This window comes from Zingiber officinale, chromosome 10A (assembly GCF_018446385.1).
Source record: "Zingiber officinale cultivar Zhangliang chromosome 10A, Zo_v1.1, whole genome shotgun sequence".
Classification (NCBI taxonomy): domain Eukaryota; kingdom Viridiplantae; phylum Streptophyta; class Magnoliopsida; order Zingiberales; family Zingiberaceae; genus Zingiber; species Zingiber officinale.
Genome location: NC_056004.1, coordinates 22851417 through 22872083, shown reverse-complemented (window position 1 = coordinate 22872083; position 20667 = coordinate 22851417). Strand labels below are relative to the sequence as shown.

Here is a 20667-nt window from a genome sequence, read left to right as displayed (position 1 = left end):
ATTAATGAGTTTCAGTTAAAATCCACTAATGGTCCTAGACAGATATGATTGGACCTATTTTAGGTCTTGTGGATTTCTAAGACTGCAAGGAGTCCAATGATGTCCTCCATTACTTATTTCAGATTCTCTAGAGATGTTAAAATATTATTGGAAGAATCGACATTAAATTCCAATGTGAGCCTAATATGAATCATATTAGGCCCACATTTAAGGCCTAACGTGGGCCTGATATGATTTATATCATGCTCGCATTGAGATTTAAAGTCGATTCTTTCAATAGTATCTTAACACCTTCGGAGAAGTCGAAATAAGCAATGGAAGGCACCATTGAACTCCTTGCAGTCTCAGAAATTCACACAGGACCTAAAATAGGTCTAATCGGACTAAAACCCACTAATGAACCTAGACATATCTGATTAGACTCATTTTATGTTTTGTGGATTTCTAAGATTGTAAGGAGTCCAACAGTACCCTTCATTTCTTATTTTAGCTTCTCTGAAAGTGTTAAGAAGTTATTAGAACAATGAATATTAAATTCAAACGTGAGCCTAATATAGAATCATATTAGACCCAACGTTGTTGTTGATCTTCATACGTATTGTAAACTTTAAAAATTCATAACTTTTGATTCGGTTTGAATCATGAAACACATAATATATTAAATCGAAGCTTGTTAAAAAATCTTGGACTTGATAAATTGTGCGTCTTGTGGATTAACCCCATTCAAAAGGTATGACCTTTTAAAGTTGAACTTGTAGTTATAACATCTACGATTTGATAGTTGCTACGTGTATGGCGAATAAATTTTAAGAGACTATAACTTTTGACTTAGATTGATTCATGAAATGTATAATATATCAAATCAAAGATATCTTAACGAGCTTCGATTTGATATATTATATATTTCATGATTCAACCTAAATCAAAATTATGACCTTTCAAAGTTTACGATGTGCGTGAAAATCAACAACAACATTGAGCTTGATATAATTCCAAATCAGATTCAAATCATATCAGACGCACATTGGGATTTAATGTCGATTGTTCCAATAACAATTTAACACTTTCGGAGAAGGCAAAATAAGCAATGGAGGGCACCATTGGACTCCTTGCAATCTCAGAAATTCACAGGACTTAAAATAGATCCAATTAAACTTATCTAAGTCCATCAGTGAGTTACTGATCTTCACGCACGTTGTAAACTTTGAAAGGTCATAACTTTTAACTCAAGTTGAATAATGAAACACATAATATGTCAAATCAAATCTCGTTCAAAGATATTCAATTTAATATATTGTACGTCTTGTGGATCAACTCGAATAAAAAATTATGACTTATTAAAATTTAACTTGTATTTGTAGCAGTAGGTTTTATAGTTGCTATAACATTTATGCTGGATAAATTTTGAGAGACTATAATTTTTGACTCGGGTTGATTTACAAGACGCACAATATATTAAATCGAAGATATCTTTGTTGATGATTTTTTTCAGCTATATAGAACACAAAATGTTGTTGAAAATTTCAAGCAATATCGTATGTCTGTGATACAAATTTTTTAAAAATCATCAACACAGTGTTATTGACTTGTTAGAATTTTTTTGGATGAACACTAAAAGAGAGAAGTAAAAAGGAAAAGACAGATTATGTTATTTGGATATTTCCAACATAAAAAATCAGCAACATAAAATCTAACCTTGTGTTACTGATTTTTAAAAATTAACAACCTTACTTTTCACTGTCTTCATTATAGAGTATAAATTTCAAATCACTTTTTACATGATTAATTTTCGAAAATTAGCAACGTAGTACAGAAATTGTTTGGATTTTTTTCAGATTAACAGTAAAAAGGTCGCACAATTATTTTTTTCAAATTTTTTCATTATTGTGTTGTTGTTCAGCAACATAATTATATTGATTGTCTGCTTGCATGCATGCATGCAACAGAGAGAATAGGAGAGAAACTGCGTACAATTTTTATCGGATGAACAGTAAAAGAACAGATACTATGTTATTTGAATATTTCCAAAATCACATATGAGTTTAGGGAAAACACATATTCATCTACATTATTTAGTAAATTGCCGAAAAATAATATACCCACTTTAAAAAAAACTGTAGACTAAAACTAATATCTATTAAATTCTTGATTACTGATCTAATTAAGAGAATAATGTAGTTGCTAGGGTATACAACAAAATCATTCCAACAAAATTCTATAAGCATTAATTCTATAGGCAACAAATGCTCGTGCCTTCATCTTGTTCCTTATGGTCAAACTCGGGACTAATCCCGTCTTCCTTTGGACCCACCCCACCTCGTCCCGTAAATCTGGTGGGACGGATCCATGTTAGATTTGCTAGATCCGTCATATTTTATTTTTTAAAATAAATTTTTTTAAAAATTAATTAAATATTAAATTTATTTTTAACATTTATATTAATAATATTTTATAAAAAAATATTATCACAAATTAAAATATATCAATTTTGTTTCAATTAAAAGTAGTTATCAATTTTATTCAATCAATAAAAAATATTATATGGGGCGGGCCCGGTTAAACTCGGGACTCGCCCCGGATCCGCCTTAAGACCCATTTAGGTGGATCTAAACCGGACAGATTTATTACAGGCCAAATTTTAATCTACTCTATTGTCATCCCTAATGGTCAGTTTACTCTAGGGTATGAAAAACAAAGGAACTAATCATACCTAGAGATAAAAATCCACTGCAAAAGAAAAAAAAAAAAAATCCATTCTTCATCTAGAACAAAATAACTTACAACTAACATCACACGCACGGCGATTAAGCAATGACAAGCTTGCGGCAAGATGACAAGCTCATGGTGACATGCTCACAAACAGGTTACGAGCTCACGAGTGGCAGGTTCATGAGCAAGCCGTCAACTCACGAGCTGTGGGCTCGCAAGTAGCCACAAGCTCACAAGTGGCCGATGGACTCAAGGGTGGCAATAGAGGACGGTGAACTTGAGAGGCGTTTGGTAAAGGAGGACATTATTTTGGGTAAGTTATTCACAGTTGAGAGGAGACATGCATAGTGTCTTTCTGTCCAATTTTGAAGTTGAGAGGAGGGAAAGGCTTTCTATCCAATTTTGAACGGATCAAATTTTGACCAAAAATCAATCCACAGATGGATTGACAATTCATCCTTCAGGTAATTCTGCATTTAATAAACCATGGACAATCCTCCCCAGTAAAGTGATCAAAACCTCAGCTACCATAACACGATTCAGCAACTTGATCACGTCTGTTATTATGTGCATATTTCTTGGGTCAATACCAGAATAATGAAAAGACTTCTAGGAGCTCCTAATTTTATTTCTAAGTAGAACCTCAAAGATGTATCATTCTATTCTTCAATGGCCTCAGAGATAATTATTGTTGTGGTGGTATTTGAAATTTCTTTTGAGCTAATAGCCTGTGTCAAGTAATCTTCATAAGAGATGTGAACAAATTCTCACGAAATATGAAAAAATAAACTTCAAGAATTAAACTTAAGAAATATATATTTATTCCATAAGGAGAATGGTATGTGCACATTATACTAACCCTTGAGAAGTTGGGTTAAGTTCTGAAAGTTTGTTGAATAAAATAGCTCATAGGTTGCTCAAACATCAGAATCAAACTCAAGATAAACAATGGCACAAGAAAAAGAGACATTCTGGATGAATTGTGTTGGCTAATCGTTCCTTCGAATTTATGAGGTTTGAATCGCATCAATTCCTTGAGAAGATCATCATGACTCTCAAAGAGCAACAATAGCTTGACAAACATCGAGACGACATTTGGTTCAAACAGTGGAAGTAAAAAGAATTTGGAAATAGATGCTTAGGAAATACTTACATCATGGTAGGTTTCTGAAGGCATCTGATCCTTCTGGCTGAGAATTTCAAACAATGCCATGTACATGTGAAAATCACGAGCCTGATGCAAACACTGATTATAAGCAAATTATGACACATGAAATGGCTGGCTACTAAACCATTGGCTGAATGTCTACTATGCATTCATCTTCACAGTGATGAAACGTAGCGTGTTGCCAAACCCTATTCCAACTTTTTTTTTATGCATCTAAATGAACGCTTGTATAATCAATCCTTTAAGTTTGGATTTTCATCAATGTTTGGATTTTCCAAACCAATAACATTATGCTTTTAGTTGAAATTCATATATTGCAAAGTATTAGTATTACTAATTGGTTAGAGAATGTCAGAGTATTTCGTTACAAAGGGAGAAAAAAAAGGTGAGCTGTGGCCGAAGAAAGGTAGGAAAGTTATTTCCCTAGCTGCAAAGCACGGTCTGTTACTTACTCCCATTCTTCATTAAAAACTGAATGCGGAAAAAAACCAATAAAGTTCTAAAAAGTATCCTTTTATTATGGTAAAAAAGACAATTTAGGGCAAAAGACAATAATATAATAAAACCATGAAAGTTGTGCACGAAATAGTGCTTTGAGAACAATAATTCATAGTGAGACAAAATGATAGGCAATGCCCAAACTAATTTCAATCCTTCCAATAATTTGTACAGTTGCCACAAGGCCCACTACAGCTAAGAGTACTAATCATGCCAAAATGTACTTTTAGTTGAAATTTGGTACTCTTTACTGGGATAAAATTTTATCAATTTTTCTAAAATATTATCCTTAACATCTCTACCTTGGCGCAAAAAAGGGCAATCGGTTGCCCGGAATTCCACCCAATGCAGGTCCCAGGGAAGAGTCAGATTGTATTAGGTCTATTATATATAGTCTTATCCTGCAATGCAAAATGTTATTTCTGCGACTTAAACCCATGACCATTAAGTAACACAGGCAACAACTTCTCGTTGCGCCAAGGCTCCCCTTCAACATCTTTACCTTGGCACAATATAAGGAAAATTCAAAGACCTAACATAGCCTATCAGGATCAAATCTAAGATTAATAAGATGAATTGTATTCCAAATCATTCTACTTCACCAACACTTAAGCTATGATACTGACGTGCTTGAAATTGGTTGATGACTAGCAGTATCACAGCTCACAGGAGTTTTGTACGAGAAAGATCATTCAGAGCATGCTTTTTCATCAATGTTAATTCAGCGTAAGTTTCCTTTATTCACATAAAGGTTATTGCTTGGCGTTTCACAATTTTTCAAAAAATTAACACTCACAAAAAGGACATTATAATGTGCTAAATTTGAGTCATTTGAACCCAGAAAGGAAAAACAATCATTAGCCAATTCACCTTTACTTTCTTCACAAAGTGGAGAGATTCTTCAAATGTGATTGGCTTCCATCTTGACAATAATGAGTTGAAATACAAAACTAAACTTGATTCTCTCGTAAACCCAAGCTTCATCTCTAACAGATAGCCGCTGCAATAGAAAAAAAAAATGACAAAATTGATCATCACCCAACACTAGAGAAATTAAAGAAGGAAAGACCTAATCAACTTTGACCAGAGCAGACGAGAGAACATGCATACTCGATCATCAACAACTTCAACTTCATTAGGGTTCATCAAGAGTTTAATTCTTGGACAAAGAACGAGTAAGCATTATTCACGTTCTGTTGAAAAATATTACCGAAATCTCGTGTTTCCTATCTAAAGAGCTCGCATTCAATCCATTAAAATTGTCATTTCAACGGCAGTACAGTAGGAGATTCCAATCGTGTAGAAACATTTAGCTTTATGTAAAAAAAAAAAAAATCAAAGCTTAGGCACTAACCAGGGAGAGATCAAACACCAAATTTATTTTTCTCTATTCAATCAAAAATCATTCGAATGATAGACGAAGGAGAAATTTTCAAAAACACGTCCAATTAAAAATGAAGAACAGCAATAAATTTTTGGATGATCGAAAAGACGAAAAAAAAGCTGAAGAACTCACAAGGAAAAAGAAGCGTGCGAAGGAGACGGAAGCGAACTGAATAATAGAAAAGCGAGGCGAAAGAGACACCAGCAAACACACACACACACACAAAAAAAAAAGATATAGGTCGTTTACCGCTGATCACGTCACGGCCAAAACAATGGTAGTGGGTTGAATTGTTTTGGGCCTTTCTTCGCAGGGCTCACTTTCTCGGCCCATCTATCCAATCAGTACAATAAAACAATAATATATTGCTCTCTTTTCAAAAAAAAAAAAAACTGGGGAAAGCTAAATCTTAAGTTCAATTATAAATATTAGGTACGATAATTAATTTAAATAAAATTACGTGCAATCTGAAAACAATATATATTTCAAATTAAACGATTTTTGTAATTTTATTATTTGTAAACAATAAGCCAAATGTTATTAAAATTGATTTGAGAAATAATATAAGAGGTCACGTGGATAAGAGACACTATAAGAATAATGGTCTTTAAGGGCACACATAAATGCCCTTATAGTTTATTTTTTATGACACTTAAGTTTTAGTGACATAATCGAAAAACGCCCTATAAAGTAATGTCGTCTTAGATCCTCCTTCATTCCTGATATTTTATAATGTCGTTATACAAAATCAATACTAACTTTAAAAATGTCACAATATAGGGATATAATGACAATATAAAAATGTCAATAAAAATCCTATTTTAATGACATTTATATATGTCCTGTTATTATCATAATAAGGACACATTTAAATGTTACCTAAACTCATTTATTTTGACATTTATAAGTGTCCTATAAATTTTTATAAGGACAGTAAAAGTTGTCAGTAATCATAATTTATAAGATCATTTTAAAATGTCACCTTAAATAATCTATAATGACATTAATAATTGTCATTTATATTAATTTATAAAGACATTAAAAATTGTCACTACAAGAATAATTATTTAGAATATATAACCTGAATTCAAAATTTATACATCATCACAATACATCCATCATTTAGAATAAAATACAATTAAAAGTGCTAATATGAAATTTTTATTCATCTAACACTAACTTGAGTCAAATTAAAAATTACAATACTAATGATAAGTCATTTACATCCAAAACTAACTATACACTACACTCAAACTATTAAATTTTAGACTAACAAAGTCTTGTGAAATAAAAACATAATTAGTTGGACTATCTTCAACCATCATATTGCAAGCAAAATCCATGTACCTGCTGTTGGTGCAACCTTAGGTCAAGGTTGACTTGGTTGACCTGACTCGAGTTGACCTGACTCGAGTTGTGTTTTGATGTTTGACGATGTTTGACGAGAAGAGAGTTGTATTCTTGATGTTTGACAAGAATAGGTGTTCGGGAGATTGTAGGTGCAACCTTAGGTCAAAGTTGACCTGGTTGACCTGATTCGGGAAAAGTCCAAGCAGGGAGCTTGGCACGCGAAAAGTCCAAGCAGGGAGCTTGGCATTGGAAAAGTCCAAGTATGGAGACTTGGCATTTGAAAAGTCCAAGCAGGGAGCTTGGCACGCGAAAAGTCCAAGTATGGAGACTTGGCACGGGAAAAGTCTGAAGTGAGTGGAGTGGGAAAGTCCTAACTGGGATGTTAGGCAGTTGGAAAGTCCTGGTGAGTGAAGCCGGGCAGTGAGAAAGTCCTAACTGGGATGTTAGGCAGTTGGAAAGTCCTGGTGAGTGAAGCCAGGCAGTGGGAAAGTCCTAACTGGGATGTTAGGCAATGAGAAAGTCCTAACTGGGATGTTAGGCAATGAGAAAGTCCTAACTGGGATGTTAGGCAGTGTGGAAAGTCCTGGTGAGTGAATCCAGGCAAGGGAAAATCCAGATGGATCAGGGATGATCGGACATCTGGTGTTGAGGAAAGTCCAAGTAGGTCAAAGGGATTGACCGGACACTTGGCAGGGAGTTCTAGCAGGTCAAGGGAGTGACCAGATGCTAGGGATGAAGTACCAATAGGTCAAGGTTGACCGGATATTGGTTTGGAAGTCTTGGGACTTGGTTTGGGCAAAAACCAAGCTCTGGATCGGTCACCGACCGATCCGGTGATACTGTTTTCTCGATCGGTGCGGTGACCGATCGGATCGAAGCTCTGTTCGATTCTTGTCGATCGTGACCGATCGAAGAAAAGAAGGCGACTGATCGGTCCACGACCGATCGAGACGAGCATCGCGAGAAGGAAGGAAGGGATCGGTGCGTGGACCGATCACCTCTTCCCCGATCGGTCGTAGACCGATCAGGTCTAACCAAGCGGCTAGTTTCTTCACTGTTTCTTCTTCGCAGGTATAAAGGATCGAGGGCATCTTCTGTGCGCCGTTCTCCTTCTTTCTCTTCTTTCTGCTGCTGAGCTCTGCTGAGTTCTTGAAGCGTTGAAGCTTTGCGTGAGCTTCCCTTTGGCTGGGTCACCTGCTGTTGTAGGCGCTTGGAGCTGCTGCTTCTTCCAGTCGAAGAGAAGGCAAGCAAGAGTTTTCTTACTGTTGTATTTCTTGCTGTCTTTCTTTGTATTTCTGTACTCTCCTTACTTGCTGTTGCAAGAGTGTGTTGTGGCGAGGTTTCTCCACCCATAAGGAGTTTGTATTAGCCGGTTCTCCGGGGACTCATCCACCGACGGATTGACTGGACTCGTCCACCTTACGGACATGCCGAGGAGTAGGAGCCCTAATCTCCGAACCTCGTTATATCGGTTTGTTTGAGGTTTGTACTCTTCCTTTCGTTTCTAGTTTATTTTTCCGCTGCGCTAACGAATTGTAGGAAGAAATGAGCGATTTGGGGCGGCTATTCACACCCCCCCTCTCTAGCCGAGTACGAAGAGATCCTAACACCTGCCATCTACAAATACAATGCATATATTTGTATTAGAGAAATAAAACAATGAAAATAAAAAAGATAATAAAATAATTCAAAACATTGGATATCATACCAAATGAGAAAAATACAAAGTATGCCCACCTAATAGTAGTCTTCGTTTACTGTTAACTGCAAATGCATTTCATATTTGTTTAAAATTATAATACCACAATAAATATAATAAATTAATAATATTTCAATGAAAGGTTAAAAGCATACCAAATGATATGGCCAAGCTATCATTCCTCCAAGTGTATCCTCAAACCTCTGTAAAAAATCATAAGGTCTAATTAAACTCTCTTCTGGTTTTAGGAAAACTTGTACTTGTACTTCACACCAATTTGGTCCTAGTGTCTGTCTTCCTACTGTAGTATTTGGATCCATGCTATGAAGCACTCCTTTTGCCACAATTTTTGTTGAATCAAATAAACTTTTGATCAAGACAGAACATCCAATCTACATGAAAGTGCAAAAGAGAATAAAAGTCTAAAGATGTGTGGAATATATAATAATAAAAAAAAAGAAATTAAACAACTCTTACCCGTAAAGATGGACGAGAAGGAATAGAAGTTTGTGGATTACTACTTGATGATGTGTGTTGACTATTATTGCAATTTGAAATAGGATTTTGGTTTGCTTGATCAGAAATCTTTGCTTCTAACATTGCAATATGTTGGCCTTGCTTTTTAACTTGTTCATCCATTTTTTCTAATTTTGTCTTCTGTTCCATCACTAGTCGATTGCATGTGTCACGACTAGGAACTTCTCCCCATAAATCAGATGGACTAACACCATCACCAAGCATACGTACTCGGCCAGGTCTATCTGGTCCGATAATTTGAGCAAATATATCATTTTGACTCACTGGATCATTAGAATCTTCAGGAAGTTGATTTGCTAGTTCATTCATTGCAACCTTTACAAACATATGACATGTTGATACTTATTTAACACATAATGATAATTAAAACAAAGCACTTTAAATTAATAAATTGAAGAGTATAAAGTAGTTTACCAATTTTTCTGCTACAACATTACTTGAGGGACTTCCATTGGCATGAGTAAAGCAAGCCTGAAATAATTCGACTCGTGTTGGAGGGTGCCCCTTTTCTTTTTCCTAAAAATATATTTAGTTATTAGTTTCTACATTCAAATGCACATAGAATTATAACACGAATAAGAAGAATTATCAATTTGTGTTGCACTTGAGCAAAAGATGTCCTTCCAGTAGTCTGATTCATTATCTTTTGTTTTCTAGCCGCTTTATTTTTTTCACTCCTTTCCTAATATATTAATTACACTCAATAAACAATATTAAAGTCTACATAACATTTGAATCAAATTATTAATCTAAATAAAAACATATTGTCTACCTTTGATTTTTCTGTGTTCCAAAATGCAACTAGTCTCATATATTGTTCTGCATGAGCTCTTTCATCTCTCTGCTGTAACAGAACTTGAATTGATAACTCTGGATCATGGTACTATTTTTTTAGTTCAGATTTCTAGTTTCTCCATTTTTTTGCTATTGATTGTAGTATCCAATTTTCAGTTCATGGAGGAAGGTCGTATTTTTCCTTCAAAAAAATAGACAAATTAACTTTGCATAAATTAAAAGTCTTAAACATGAAAATTACGCAAAAGTAATTTAGTTACCTTTATAACATTTAACATGTCACATTTTATGTCAATCTTCCACATCAATTGGACAATACTTACCATTTCTTGCCAAAGAACCCAAGAAATCAATAAATTTATTTCTTTTTGTTCCTATAGGGCGTCCCATATCATCACATGAAATCTTAATGCGTGGTAGTGTGCTAGGTCGACCCCAAATTTCTTTCATAAATGTGGGACCTCTTTTTTTCCTATTAATATTATGAAGTCCACTTTCACTATCTGTACACAAAAAAATATATATAAGACATAATAAAAATAATATAATAAATTATTATATTGTTCATATATGTTACCTTCATTAGATGTTTCATTCATATCAACATTTTGATCTAGAACTAAAGTCATGTTTTCAACATATGGGATATTATCTTGCACATCGACATGAAGTTGATTTGAAAGTGTATCTCTTTGGTTATTCAGCGTACCTTGTATATTTTGACCATCTGTGAAAGTATTGATTCCAATAAAAATATAAAAATAAGAATTGAATTTAAATAGGTAATAAATTTGTGATGCATAAAATGAGATATTACCTTTCTCAATTGAATGTTGATCAGTGTGATTTGTACTCATAGTTGGTGGTTGCATATTTACCTCAGGTTGAAGTATAAAATGAGATTTCCTCTTACTTCGACGCTTAGGAGCCATCCGTACTACAAACAATAGTTAATTACAAATTATAAATAATAAATCATTCAAAGGAAAAAAAAAAGAATGCATCTACTATCAGATAGAGTACCTCTTTTCCCAAATAAATCATCAATTTTATGCCCATATAAATTGTCTAGATTATAGAAACAAGAAAGAATGCATCTACCATCACATAAACCATAGATTTCCAATCCATAAAAAATCGAAGAAGGTTATTTATTTACTTTTTTTTTTTTTTTTTGACAAAAGTCAACTTCTAAAGCAATAGTTGGGAGCCAACAGTGAAACAACGTGTGTTAATTAATAGTGAAGCAACATCATAAAACATCATTAAATAAAGATAATAAAAAAACGTCAATACTTAATGACATTTCCAAGTGCATTACTACTAATATCATATAAACCCACTAAAAAAATTATAAACCCACTTATATCATATAAAAAGTTAAAAATGATAATAAAAAGAATAAAAAAATTCATTGTACTATTATTAAAATGATAATTGACTAAACATAAGTGCATAGAATAGATAAAATTTGCTTATAAATCATTATCAATTTCCACTCCTGTAATATCATCACGAACTCAAACCACTTCTTCATGTTCATTGCAGTCTTCAGAATTACAAATATAACTTTAAAGATATGTATCAACATCTGCCATAGGCTACATTTTATACTTCGCTCGTGCATCGGTGGTGATAATAACATGCCAATCACAATCAATTGGATCTTCCACGTAAAATACTTGCATAGCCTGAGATGCTAAAATATAAGGCTCATTATTATGCCTAACATTTTTAAAATTGGCCAACACAAAACCATCCTCATCCAATTTTAGTCATTTGCCTTTGGAGACCCACTCACATTCAAATAAAACAACTTTTCGACCTCCTCCATAATCTAACTCAATCACATTTTGCAAAATTCCATAATAATCAAGTTCACTTAATACTGGATTATGATCTTTTACACTTGAATAACTTAAAGTAGTTGCTCTAACAGTTACACCACAATTTTGAGTTTTTCTCTTACGCTCCACTTCCTTTGTATGGAACCTAAATCCATTTGAAATAAATTTTTCATATCGTATCCCAATGACATTAGGGCCTCTAGCGATTGATCTCTGTTGGTTGCTACTCGGAAAACCTATAGGTTCCACTGTACAAAAATTTTGTACAAAGGTCTGAACCTTTTCCTAGCTACCATGTGTTCTTTTAAATTAAATTTTGGATCGCCTGCGGAACTTAACACGTTTGATCCAAAACTTAATCTATTTGTTCTTTTAGGTTTTGACTTGGATCTCCTGTGGAACTTAACACGTTCGACCCAAGTCTCCTTAAGTTATTAATTCCATTAAATATTAATTTCCATAAAAGGTTCCCAGTACTGACGTGGCGAGGCACATGGCCTTCTTGGATATGGGAGCAACCACCACCGACTAGACAAAACCTTTAATAGAAAGCTAATATTTAATTTCCTAAAATAACTTTAGGTTAACCAAAGAGAACAATCAAATCACAAGGAAAAGAAAGAAACAAAAGAACACAACTTCGAAAAAACATATTCGAAATTCTAGAACGTAAGCCTCTTGTATTTGGTATTATTTCCATAAATAACTAGCATGATGCGGAAATAAAATTTACTAGTTATACCTTGTAGAAAAACCTCTTGATCTTCTACCGTATTCCTCTTCTAACCTCGGACGTTGTGTGGGCAACGATCTTCCGAGATGAGAAACCACCAAGCACCTTCTTCTTCTCCTAGCTAGGTTCGGCCAATCACAAAGAAGCTTCACCAAGGACGAAGAACAAAACACCAACCAAACTCCAAGGGATACAAGCTTTCTCTCCTTCTTCTTCTTCTTCTCCAAGTAGTATCCGGCCACCACAAGAACTCCAAGCAAGAGATAAGTTTCGGCCACCACAAAAGAGGAAGAAAGGTAGAGGATGGCCGGCCACCACACCAAGGAAAAGAGAGAGGAAAAATAATAGAGGTTGTTCCCATGAAGGCACCCTCACCTCTTCTTTTATATTCCTTGGCCTAGGCAAATTAGGAAATTTAATTACAAAATTTCCTTAATTCTTTTGCCATGTAAAGAAAAATTATTTTAATTAAAACAATTTTCTTCTTTTAAACACAATGGTCGGCCACTTTAAAAACAAAACAAGGAGAGTTTTAATTAATTAAAACTTCCTAATTTGTCTCAAAATTTATAAAAATTTCTCCAATAATTTTTATCCCTTTTATGATTGGTTTATAAAAAGAAATTTCTATAATTTTAATTTTTCAACATGTGAATAATTTATAAAGAAGAGAAATAAAATATCCTTTCTAATCTACAAATAAGGAAAGAGATTTAATCTCTTTCTTTAATCTTTTGTAGAGACTTATAAAAGAGATATTTTAATTTTTAATCTCTTCAATAAATTATATATTTCACATAAGAAAATTTTAAAATTAAAATTCTTTTTAAATTAAATAGGGCCGGCCACCTAAGCTTGGGTTCAAGCTAGGGCCGGCCACCCATGAACCAATGGTTTGGCCGGCCCTAGCTTGATCCTCAAGCTAGCTTGGCCGACCCCTATAACATGGGTATGAAGGTGGGTATAGGTGGGTATAGTACTCTATAAATAAGAGGCTATGATAGGGACCGAGAGGAGGAATTGGTTTTGGTCTCCCGATAAAATTAAGCATCCCGTGTTCGCCCCGAACACACAACTTAATTTTATCAATAATAATTCATTCCACTAGAGAACTATTATTGAACTACCGCACCAATCCCAAATTACATTTTTGGGCTCCTTCTTATTATGAGCGTGTTAGTCTCCCTGTGTTTAAAATATCGAATGTCCACTAATTAAGTGAGTTACTGACAACTCATTTAATTAATATCTAAGTCCAAGAGTAGTACCACTCATCCTTATTATCATGTCGGACTAAGTCCACCTGCAGGGTTTAACATGACAATCTTTATGAGCTCCTCTTGAGGACATTATCAACCTAGTATCTCTAGGACACAGTTTCCTTCTATAATCAACAACACACACTATAAGTGATATCATTTCCCAACTTATCGGGCTTATTGATTTATCGAACCAAATCTCACCCATTGATAAATTAAAGAAATAAATATCAAATATATGTGCTTGTTATTATATTAGGATTAAGAGTACACACTTCCATAATAACCGAGGTCTTTGTTTCTTTATAAAGCCAGTATAAAAGAAATGACCTCAAATGGTCCTACTCAATACACTCTAAGTGTACTAGTGTAATTATATAGTTAAGATAAACTAATACCTAATTACACTACGACCTTCCAATGGTTTGTTCCTTTCCATTATGGTCGTGAGTTACTGTTTATAATTTATAAGGTACTGATAACATGATCCTCTGTGTGTGACACCACACACCATGTTATCTACAATATAAATTAATTGAATAACTACATTTATCATAAATGTAGATATTTGACCAATGTGATTCTTATTTCTAGATAAATGTTTATACCAAAAGCTAGGCTTTTAGTATACACTCTAACAATCTCCCACTTATACTAAAAGACTAAGCTGTCATATCTGCTGCCATACATCTGATTCCCAACCCTTCAACATGTCCATCAAAAGCTCTCGCCTTAAGGACCTTAGTGAAAAGATCTATAGGTCATCATCTGATGCATTCTAGGCAGCAACAACTTCTCCTCGTTTATACGATTTCTCGTATTGGGTGGTACTTGCGCTCTATTTTGTTTACTTGCCTTTATAGACTTATGGTTTCTCCGAGTTTGCTACTGCACCAATATTATTACAATAAATTGTAATAATCTTTGGACAAACCAGAAATCATATCTAAGTCTATCTTGAGGTTATTGAGTCATTCAGCTTTTATGGCTACCTCAGAGGCTTGCCATATACTAAACTTCTATGGTGGAGTCCAGAAAAACACCTATGCTTATCACTCTTCCATAGTTATGACTTTACCTCCTAAAGTAAACACAAAACCCCGAGGTTGACTTATTATTGTCCCTATCCGATTGGAAGTCAAAATCCATACAACCCACAAGGACCAAATTAACTGCCTTGTAAGCTAGCATATAATCTCTAGTGCATCTAAGGTACTTCAATATATGCTTTACTGCAGTCCACTGTCCTTGTCCAGAGTTACTTTGATATCTGCCAACTATGCCCTTGGCAAAACAGATTTCTTATCTCGTGCATAGCATTCATTAGGCTTCCGAGCCGAAGCATAAAGAACTGCCTTTATTTCCTTTATCTCCTTTAATGTCTACAGAGACATATCTTTAGATAAAGTTACTCCATCCTGAAAAGGTAAGAAAACTTTCTTGGAGTTTTGCATGCTTTAAAACGAGCAAGGATTTTTCCGATGTATGAAGCTTGGGATAAGTAAAATATTCTTTTCTTGCGATCCCTTATTACTTTGATCTCAAGAATATATACATTCTCCCAAGTCCTTTATATCTAATTGTTTGGACAACCATACCCTTACTTCTGACAACATTTTGATATTGTTTCCAACTACCAAAAATGTTATCTACGTATAGTACAAGAAATACCATTACGCTTCCATCACACCTTTTGTATACACAAGACTTATCGGTTACTAAATAAATCCATAGGTCTGAATTACTTTGATAAACCGGATGTTCCAAGACCTTGAAGCTTTGCCTCAGTCCATAGACTGATTGAGCTTTACACAAGATGCTCTTAGCCCTTTGCAATGAACCCTTCTGGTTGCTTTATATGGATGCTTTCTTCAAGACTTCCATTAAGGAATGCTGTCTTGACATCCACTTGCCAAATAGATAAAAGAATCCGGATAGACTTAAGCATGGCTACCAGTGAAAAAAGTTTCCTTTTTCATCAAGCCTTGCTTTGAAGGTTTCAACCTTCCTATCTATCCCTCTTTTCCTATTACAGACCTTTTACACCCAAAGGCTTTTACACCACTTGGTGGTTCTATAAGCTTCCAGATTTTATTAGAATACATATATTCTAATTCTATTATTCATTACTCTTTGCCAAGATGCTGCATATTTATCTTGGAGTGCTTCGTCATATGTCCGGAGATCAGGTTTATGTCCTTCAGGGATCGAGTCCAAAAACTCTCCCAAAACATGAACCTATTTAGGTTGCTTAACAACCCTCCCACTATGACAAGACACTTTATGCAATTGTGTATCATTTGTGATACGTGTTGCAGTTTTCTTGTGGTATCTCATCTTGTACAGTTGGTACTAGGTTAGACATGTCCTTTATTATTTCCTTAAGAACAAATTTACTTATGAGCACGTGGTTCATTATATAGTCCTTTTCTAAAAATCAGTCATTGATGCTAACAATGACCTTCTGATTTTTAAGACTATAAACCTACTTTTGTTTATCTAGGATAACTTACAAACAAGTGAACTCCTATCCAACTTATCATTGTCTCTCTTTAACATATGTGCTGGATTACCCGAATCCGAATATGCTTCAAAATAGGTTTTCACCTATTCAGCAATTCTATATGAGTAGAGAGTTCTATCTTGGAAGGTACTATGTTCACTTTCGTTTTCAGAGTTTATCCTTAAAACAAATTTGGTAATTTTCTGAATAACTCATCATCTATCTAATTATTCCATAAGAGTCCTTTACCTTCTTTCTACTACACCATTCTGTTGGGGTGTACCAGATGCAGTTAGTTGGGATTGAAATCCAACTTCTGATAAGTGACTCCTAAAATCTCTCAAGAGGTACTTGCCACTACGATCTTCCATAGTGACTTTTTACTTTAACATTTCTCCGCATCAACCTTGTACTCTTTGAACTAATCAAAGTACTTAGTCTTGCGGTACATTAAGTAAATCTATTTGTATCTTGAATAGTTGTCTATTAAATAAACAAAATATTCAATACTACCTCTTGTCTGGATAGTCATAGGATCACACAAATCAGAATGAACCGTTTTCAACATATCTTTGACTCCATACCCCTTGGACTTAAAAGCTTCTTGGTTATTTTCCTTCCAAGTAAGACTCGTAGGTTGGAAAGATTTCCACTACCAATGAACCCAAAAGTTCATCAGCTACCAATGAATCCTACTCAAGTATAACCTAGCTTTAGATGCCAAAGATATAATTGGTTCATTTCCGAAGGTTGCTTTCTCTTAAAATTAGAATATGTGTTACTAATTTTCATTTGTTGCATCGTGGAAGTTTATTGGATTATAAATTGTCAACCATCATACCAGAATAGATAACTTTCCTATTTTTCTTGATAACAACTTTGTTATCAAAATAGACATAATATCTATAATAGTTTAGAAACTGAAATCAGGTTCTTTCTAAACTTGGTACGTAAAGACAATTACTTAAAATCTATATTTTATTCTTATCAAAGGATAAACATCTCCCACTGCAACAGTTACCACTTTTACAGTAGTGCCCATGTGGATGGTGATTTACCTTTCATTTAGTTGTCGGGTTTCCTGGAACCCTGCAATGAATTGCAGACATGATTAATGGCATCTTGTATCTACACTCCAGGTTCTGGTAGATAACACCACTAGACATGTTTCAACTAATGAATTAAATACACCTAAATTGTTCTTAGTTCTAAGAAGACAGTCTACCTTAATGTCCAAGTCCTATTTCCAATCATTACAATTGGGACTACTAAGTCTTTTCTATAGTATGACTACTAGGGATTGACAAACATCCTAAGAATCACAAAAACATTTGGTCAAGATCAACTCCTTAAAATCTCCATGAATTTTGTGTATACAAAATCGAAGAGGAGATTTTATTCATTAATTTTATTATCTCGTCAACTTTACTTTATGATGAATAAAATTAATAGTTGATCTGTCTTTGATCAAATATTTGGTCAAAACTCTTTGAATTTAAAATAACATTGATTCCTCAAACAATATTATTTAAATTTACCAACACCTCAAACACCGTGAATTTTGCATGCCACGTTAGTGTGGACGTATACAAATTCAACATTTGTAAAAGGAGGGTTTTACCCATTAACTATCTTGTCAACGTATCTTTATGACAAATAAAATTATCTCAAACACCGTTAATTTTGTATGCCACGTTAGTGTGGACGTATACAAAATCAATCATTTGTAAGAGGGTTTTAACCCTTTAATTTTATTATCTTGTCAACCTAGTTTTATGACAAATTAATAGTTGGTTTCATTTGGTCACACAAATAATAGCAGTGACTCCGATGGGGAGGATACTATTAGATGTGTCTAAGTGTATACCATTACTTGACACTAAGTCCATTAATAAGATTATGCCCCTTCCGTTGGGGAAGATCACACGCTCTTAATTAACTTCCTATAGTCATCCAAAAATGGAAGTCTATTCTAGTGATCCACAAACAAGCTTATCCGTTATGGAGGAAGGCACTCAGAGCCAACGCGCAAGCTTGTTTGCATCACTTACAAACCAGTAATGGAGACCATGGGATTTACTTAAAAATCCCTCTCCCACTTAGTTATTTATAAATGAGGAATTTTAACTATGCTAGCCTACTAAATATGTAAACCAACATGCACACACAGCACAATATAAAAGCAATAAATAGAAAATCTAATTTTCAACTATTATGGCTTTTATCTCTAGTTGTCCTCCGTGTGTTGTCATCCCAAGCTGCTGCCATATTTGGCCACCGCTACCGGGTCTAGCTGTCGCATCCATCTTGCTCCTAGTTCCGCTGCGCCTCTGGTCTCAGAAGGTTCCACGCTTTGCAAGATTAGATCCGCGACATAAATAGAATTTTACATTTTTGATCCTATATTCCATAAAAGGAATGTACATGTATCTAGATCAAAAATAAAATCCTAATAAAACTAAATACAGCTCCTGCTGTATTTTATAATACAATCATGCACACACAATAAAATGCCCTTGACATGTCCAAGGGTCCAATCACACACATAATAACTATAAGCCATAATAGTTGGATCCTGCATCCACAAAGTTAGCACATCCTACTATTAACCTGCCTAAATTATGTATGACATGTGCATAATTAAACTAATACCAAATACACAGAGGCAAAACTCTAGCTCTGATACCAATTGTTGGTTGCTACTCGGAAAACCTATAGGTTCCACTGTACAAAAATTTTGTACAAAGGTCTGAACATTTTCCTAGCTACCATGTGTTCTTTTAAATTAAATTTTGGATCGCCTGCGGAACTTAACACGTTTGATCCAAAACTTAATCTATTTGTTCTTTTAGGTTTTGACTTGGATCTCCTGCGGAACTTAACACGTTCGACCCAAGTCTCCTTAAGTTATTAATTCCATTAAATATTAATTTCCATAAAAGGTTCCCAGTACTGACGTGGCGAGGCACATGGCCTTCTTGGATATGGGAGCAACCACCACCGACTAGACAAAACCTTTAATAGAAAGCTAATATTTAATTTCCTAAAATAACTTTAGGTTAACCAAAGAGAACAATCAAATCACAAGGAAAAGAAAGAAACAAAAGAACACAACTTCGAAAAAACATATTCGAAATTCTAGAACGTAAGCCTCTTGTATTTGGTATTATTTCCATAAATAACTAGCATGATGCGGAAATAAAATTTACTAGTTATACCTTGTAGAAAAACCTCTTGATCTTCTACCGTATTCCTCTTCTAACCTCGGACGTTGTGTGGGCAACGATCTTCCGAGATGAGAAACCACCAAGCACCTTCTTCTTCTCCTAGCTAGGTTCGGCCAATCACAAAGAAGCTTCACCAAGGACGAAGAACAAAACACCAACCAAACTCCAAGGGATACAAGCTTTCTCTCCTTCTTCTTCTTCTTCTCCAATTAGTATCCGCCACCACAAGAACTCCAAGCAAGAGATAAGTTTCGGCCACCACAAGAGAAGAGAAAGGTAGGATGGCCGGCCACACCAAGGAAAAAAGAGGAGAAAATAATAGAGGTTGTTCCCATGAAGGCACCCTCACCTCTCCTTTTATCTTCCTTGGCCTAGGCAAATTAGGAAATTTAATTACAAAATTTCCTTAATTCTTTTTCCATGTAAAGAAAAATTATTTTAATTAAAACAATTTTCTTCTTTTAAACACAATGGCGGCCACTTTAAAAACAAAACAAGGAGAGTTTTAATTAATTAAAACTTCCTAATTTGTCTCCGAAATTTATAAAAAATTTCTCCAATAATTTTATCCCTTTTATGATTGGTTTATAAAAAGAAATTTCTATAATTTTAATTTTTCAACATGTGAATAATTTATAAAGAAGAGAAATAAAATATCCTTTCTAATCTACAAATAAGGAAAGAGATTTAATCTCTTTCTTTAATCTTTTGTAGAGACTTATAAAAGAGATATTTTAATTTTTAATCTCTTCAATAAATTATATATTTCACATAAGAAAATTTTAAAATTAAAATTCTTTTTAAATTAAATAGGGCCGGCCACCTAAGCTTGGGTTCAAGCTAGGGCCGGCCACCCATGAACCAATGGTTTGGCCGGCCCTAGCTTGATCCTCAAGCTAGCTTGGCCGACCCCTATAACATGGGTATGAAGGTGGGTATAGGTGGGTATAGTACTCTA

The 20667-nt window shown here is 34.4% G+C and overlaps 2 protein-coding genes across 5 annotated transcripts; both read right to left on the bottom strand.

Moving 5' to 3' along the window:
- Positions 1–3513: 3513 nt before the first annotated feature.
- LOC122027427 (paired amphipathic helix protein Sin3-like 4) lies at positions 3514–5983 on the bottom strand. Of its 4 annotated transcripts, none has more exons than XR_006124408.1 (4): positions 5892–5983; positions 5246–5375; positions 3863–3943; positions 3514–3781 (listed from the first exon to the last, which is right to left on the bottom strand). XR_006124408.1 is itself a non-coding variant. In XM_042586381.1 (4 exons), the coding sequence occupies exons 1-4, from the start codon at positions 5509–5511 to the stop codon at positions 3584–3586; spliced, it is 447 nt and encodes a 148-aa protein (XP_042442315.1). In that variant the 5' UTR covers positions 5512–5883; the 3' UTR covers positions 3514–3583. The 4 variants fall into 4 exon arrangements, 2 of the variants coding, with proteins under 2 accessions (XP_042442315.1, XP_042442316.1); XR_006124409.1 differs by lacking the exon at positions 5892–5983 and adding an exon at positions 5586–5876; XM_042586381.1 differs by lacking the exon at positions 5892–5983 and adding an exon at positions 5486–5883 and having other exon boundaries at positions 3863–3955.
- A 2863-nt stretch (positions 5984–8846) lies between these two features.
- On the bottom strand, positions 8847–11072 carry LOC122026514. Its single transcript, XM_042585253.1, has 7 exons — positions 10958–11072; positions 10718–10867; positions 10118–10215; positions 9760–9861; positions 9286–9660; positions 8964–9200; positions 8847–8873 (listed from the first exon to the last, which is right to left on the bottom strand). Exons 1-7 carry the CDS (start codon positions 11070–11072, stop codon positions 8847–8849), a joined length of 1104 nt encoding a protein of 367 aa, XP_042441187.1.
- Positions 11073–20667: the final 9595 nt, after the last annotated feature.

Bases quoted from the DNA above. Each gene is read 5' to 3' on its own strand.
- LOC122027427 (XM_042586381.1), bottom strand. From the start codon at position 5,511: ATGAAGTTGAAGTTGTTGATGATCGA. The intron at 5,376-5,485 runs GTATGCATGTTC...TTTCTATTGCAG, and splicing joins TTGAAGTTGTTGATGATCGA to CGGCTATCTGTTAGAGATGA. The intron at 3,956-5,245 runs GTGAATTGGCTA...GCTTATAATCAG, and splicing joins ACTTTGTGAAGAAAGTAAAG to TGTTTGCATCAGGCTCGTGA.
- LOC122026514 (XM_042585253.1), bottom strand. From the start codon at position 11,072: ATGGCTCCTAAGCGTCGAAGTAAGAGGAAATCTCATTTTATACTTCAA. The intron at 9,661-9,759 runs GTAAACTACTTT...ATGTTTGTAAAG, and splicing joins ATGTTGTAGCAGAAAAATTG to GTTGCAATGAATGAACTAGC. The intron at 9,201-9,285 runs GTAAGAGTTGTT...ACTTTCATGTAG, and splicing joins CTTCTCGTCCATCTTTACGG to ATTGGATGTTCTGTCTTGAT.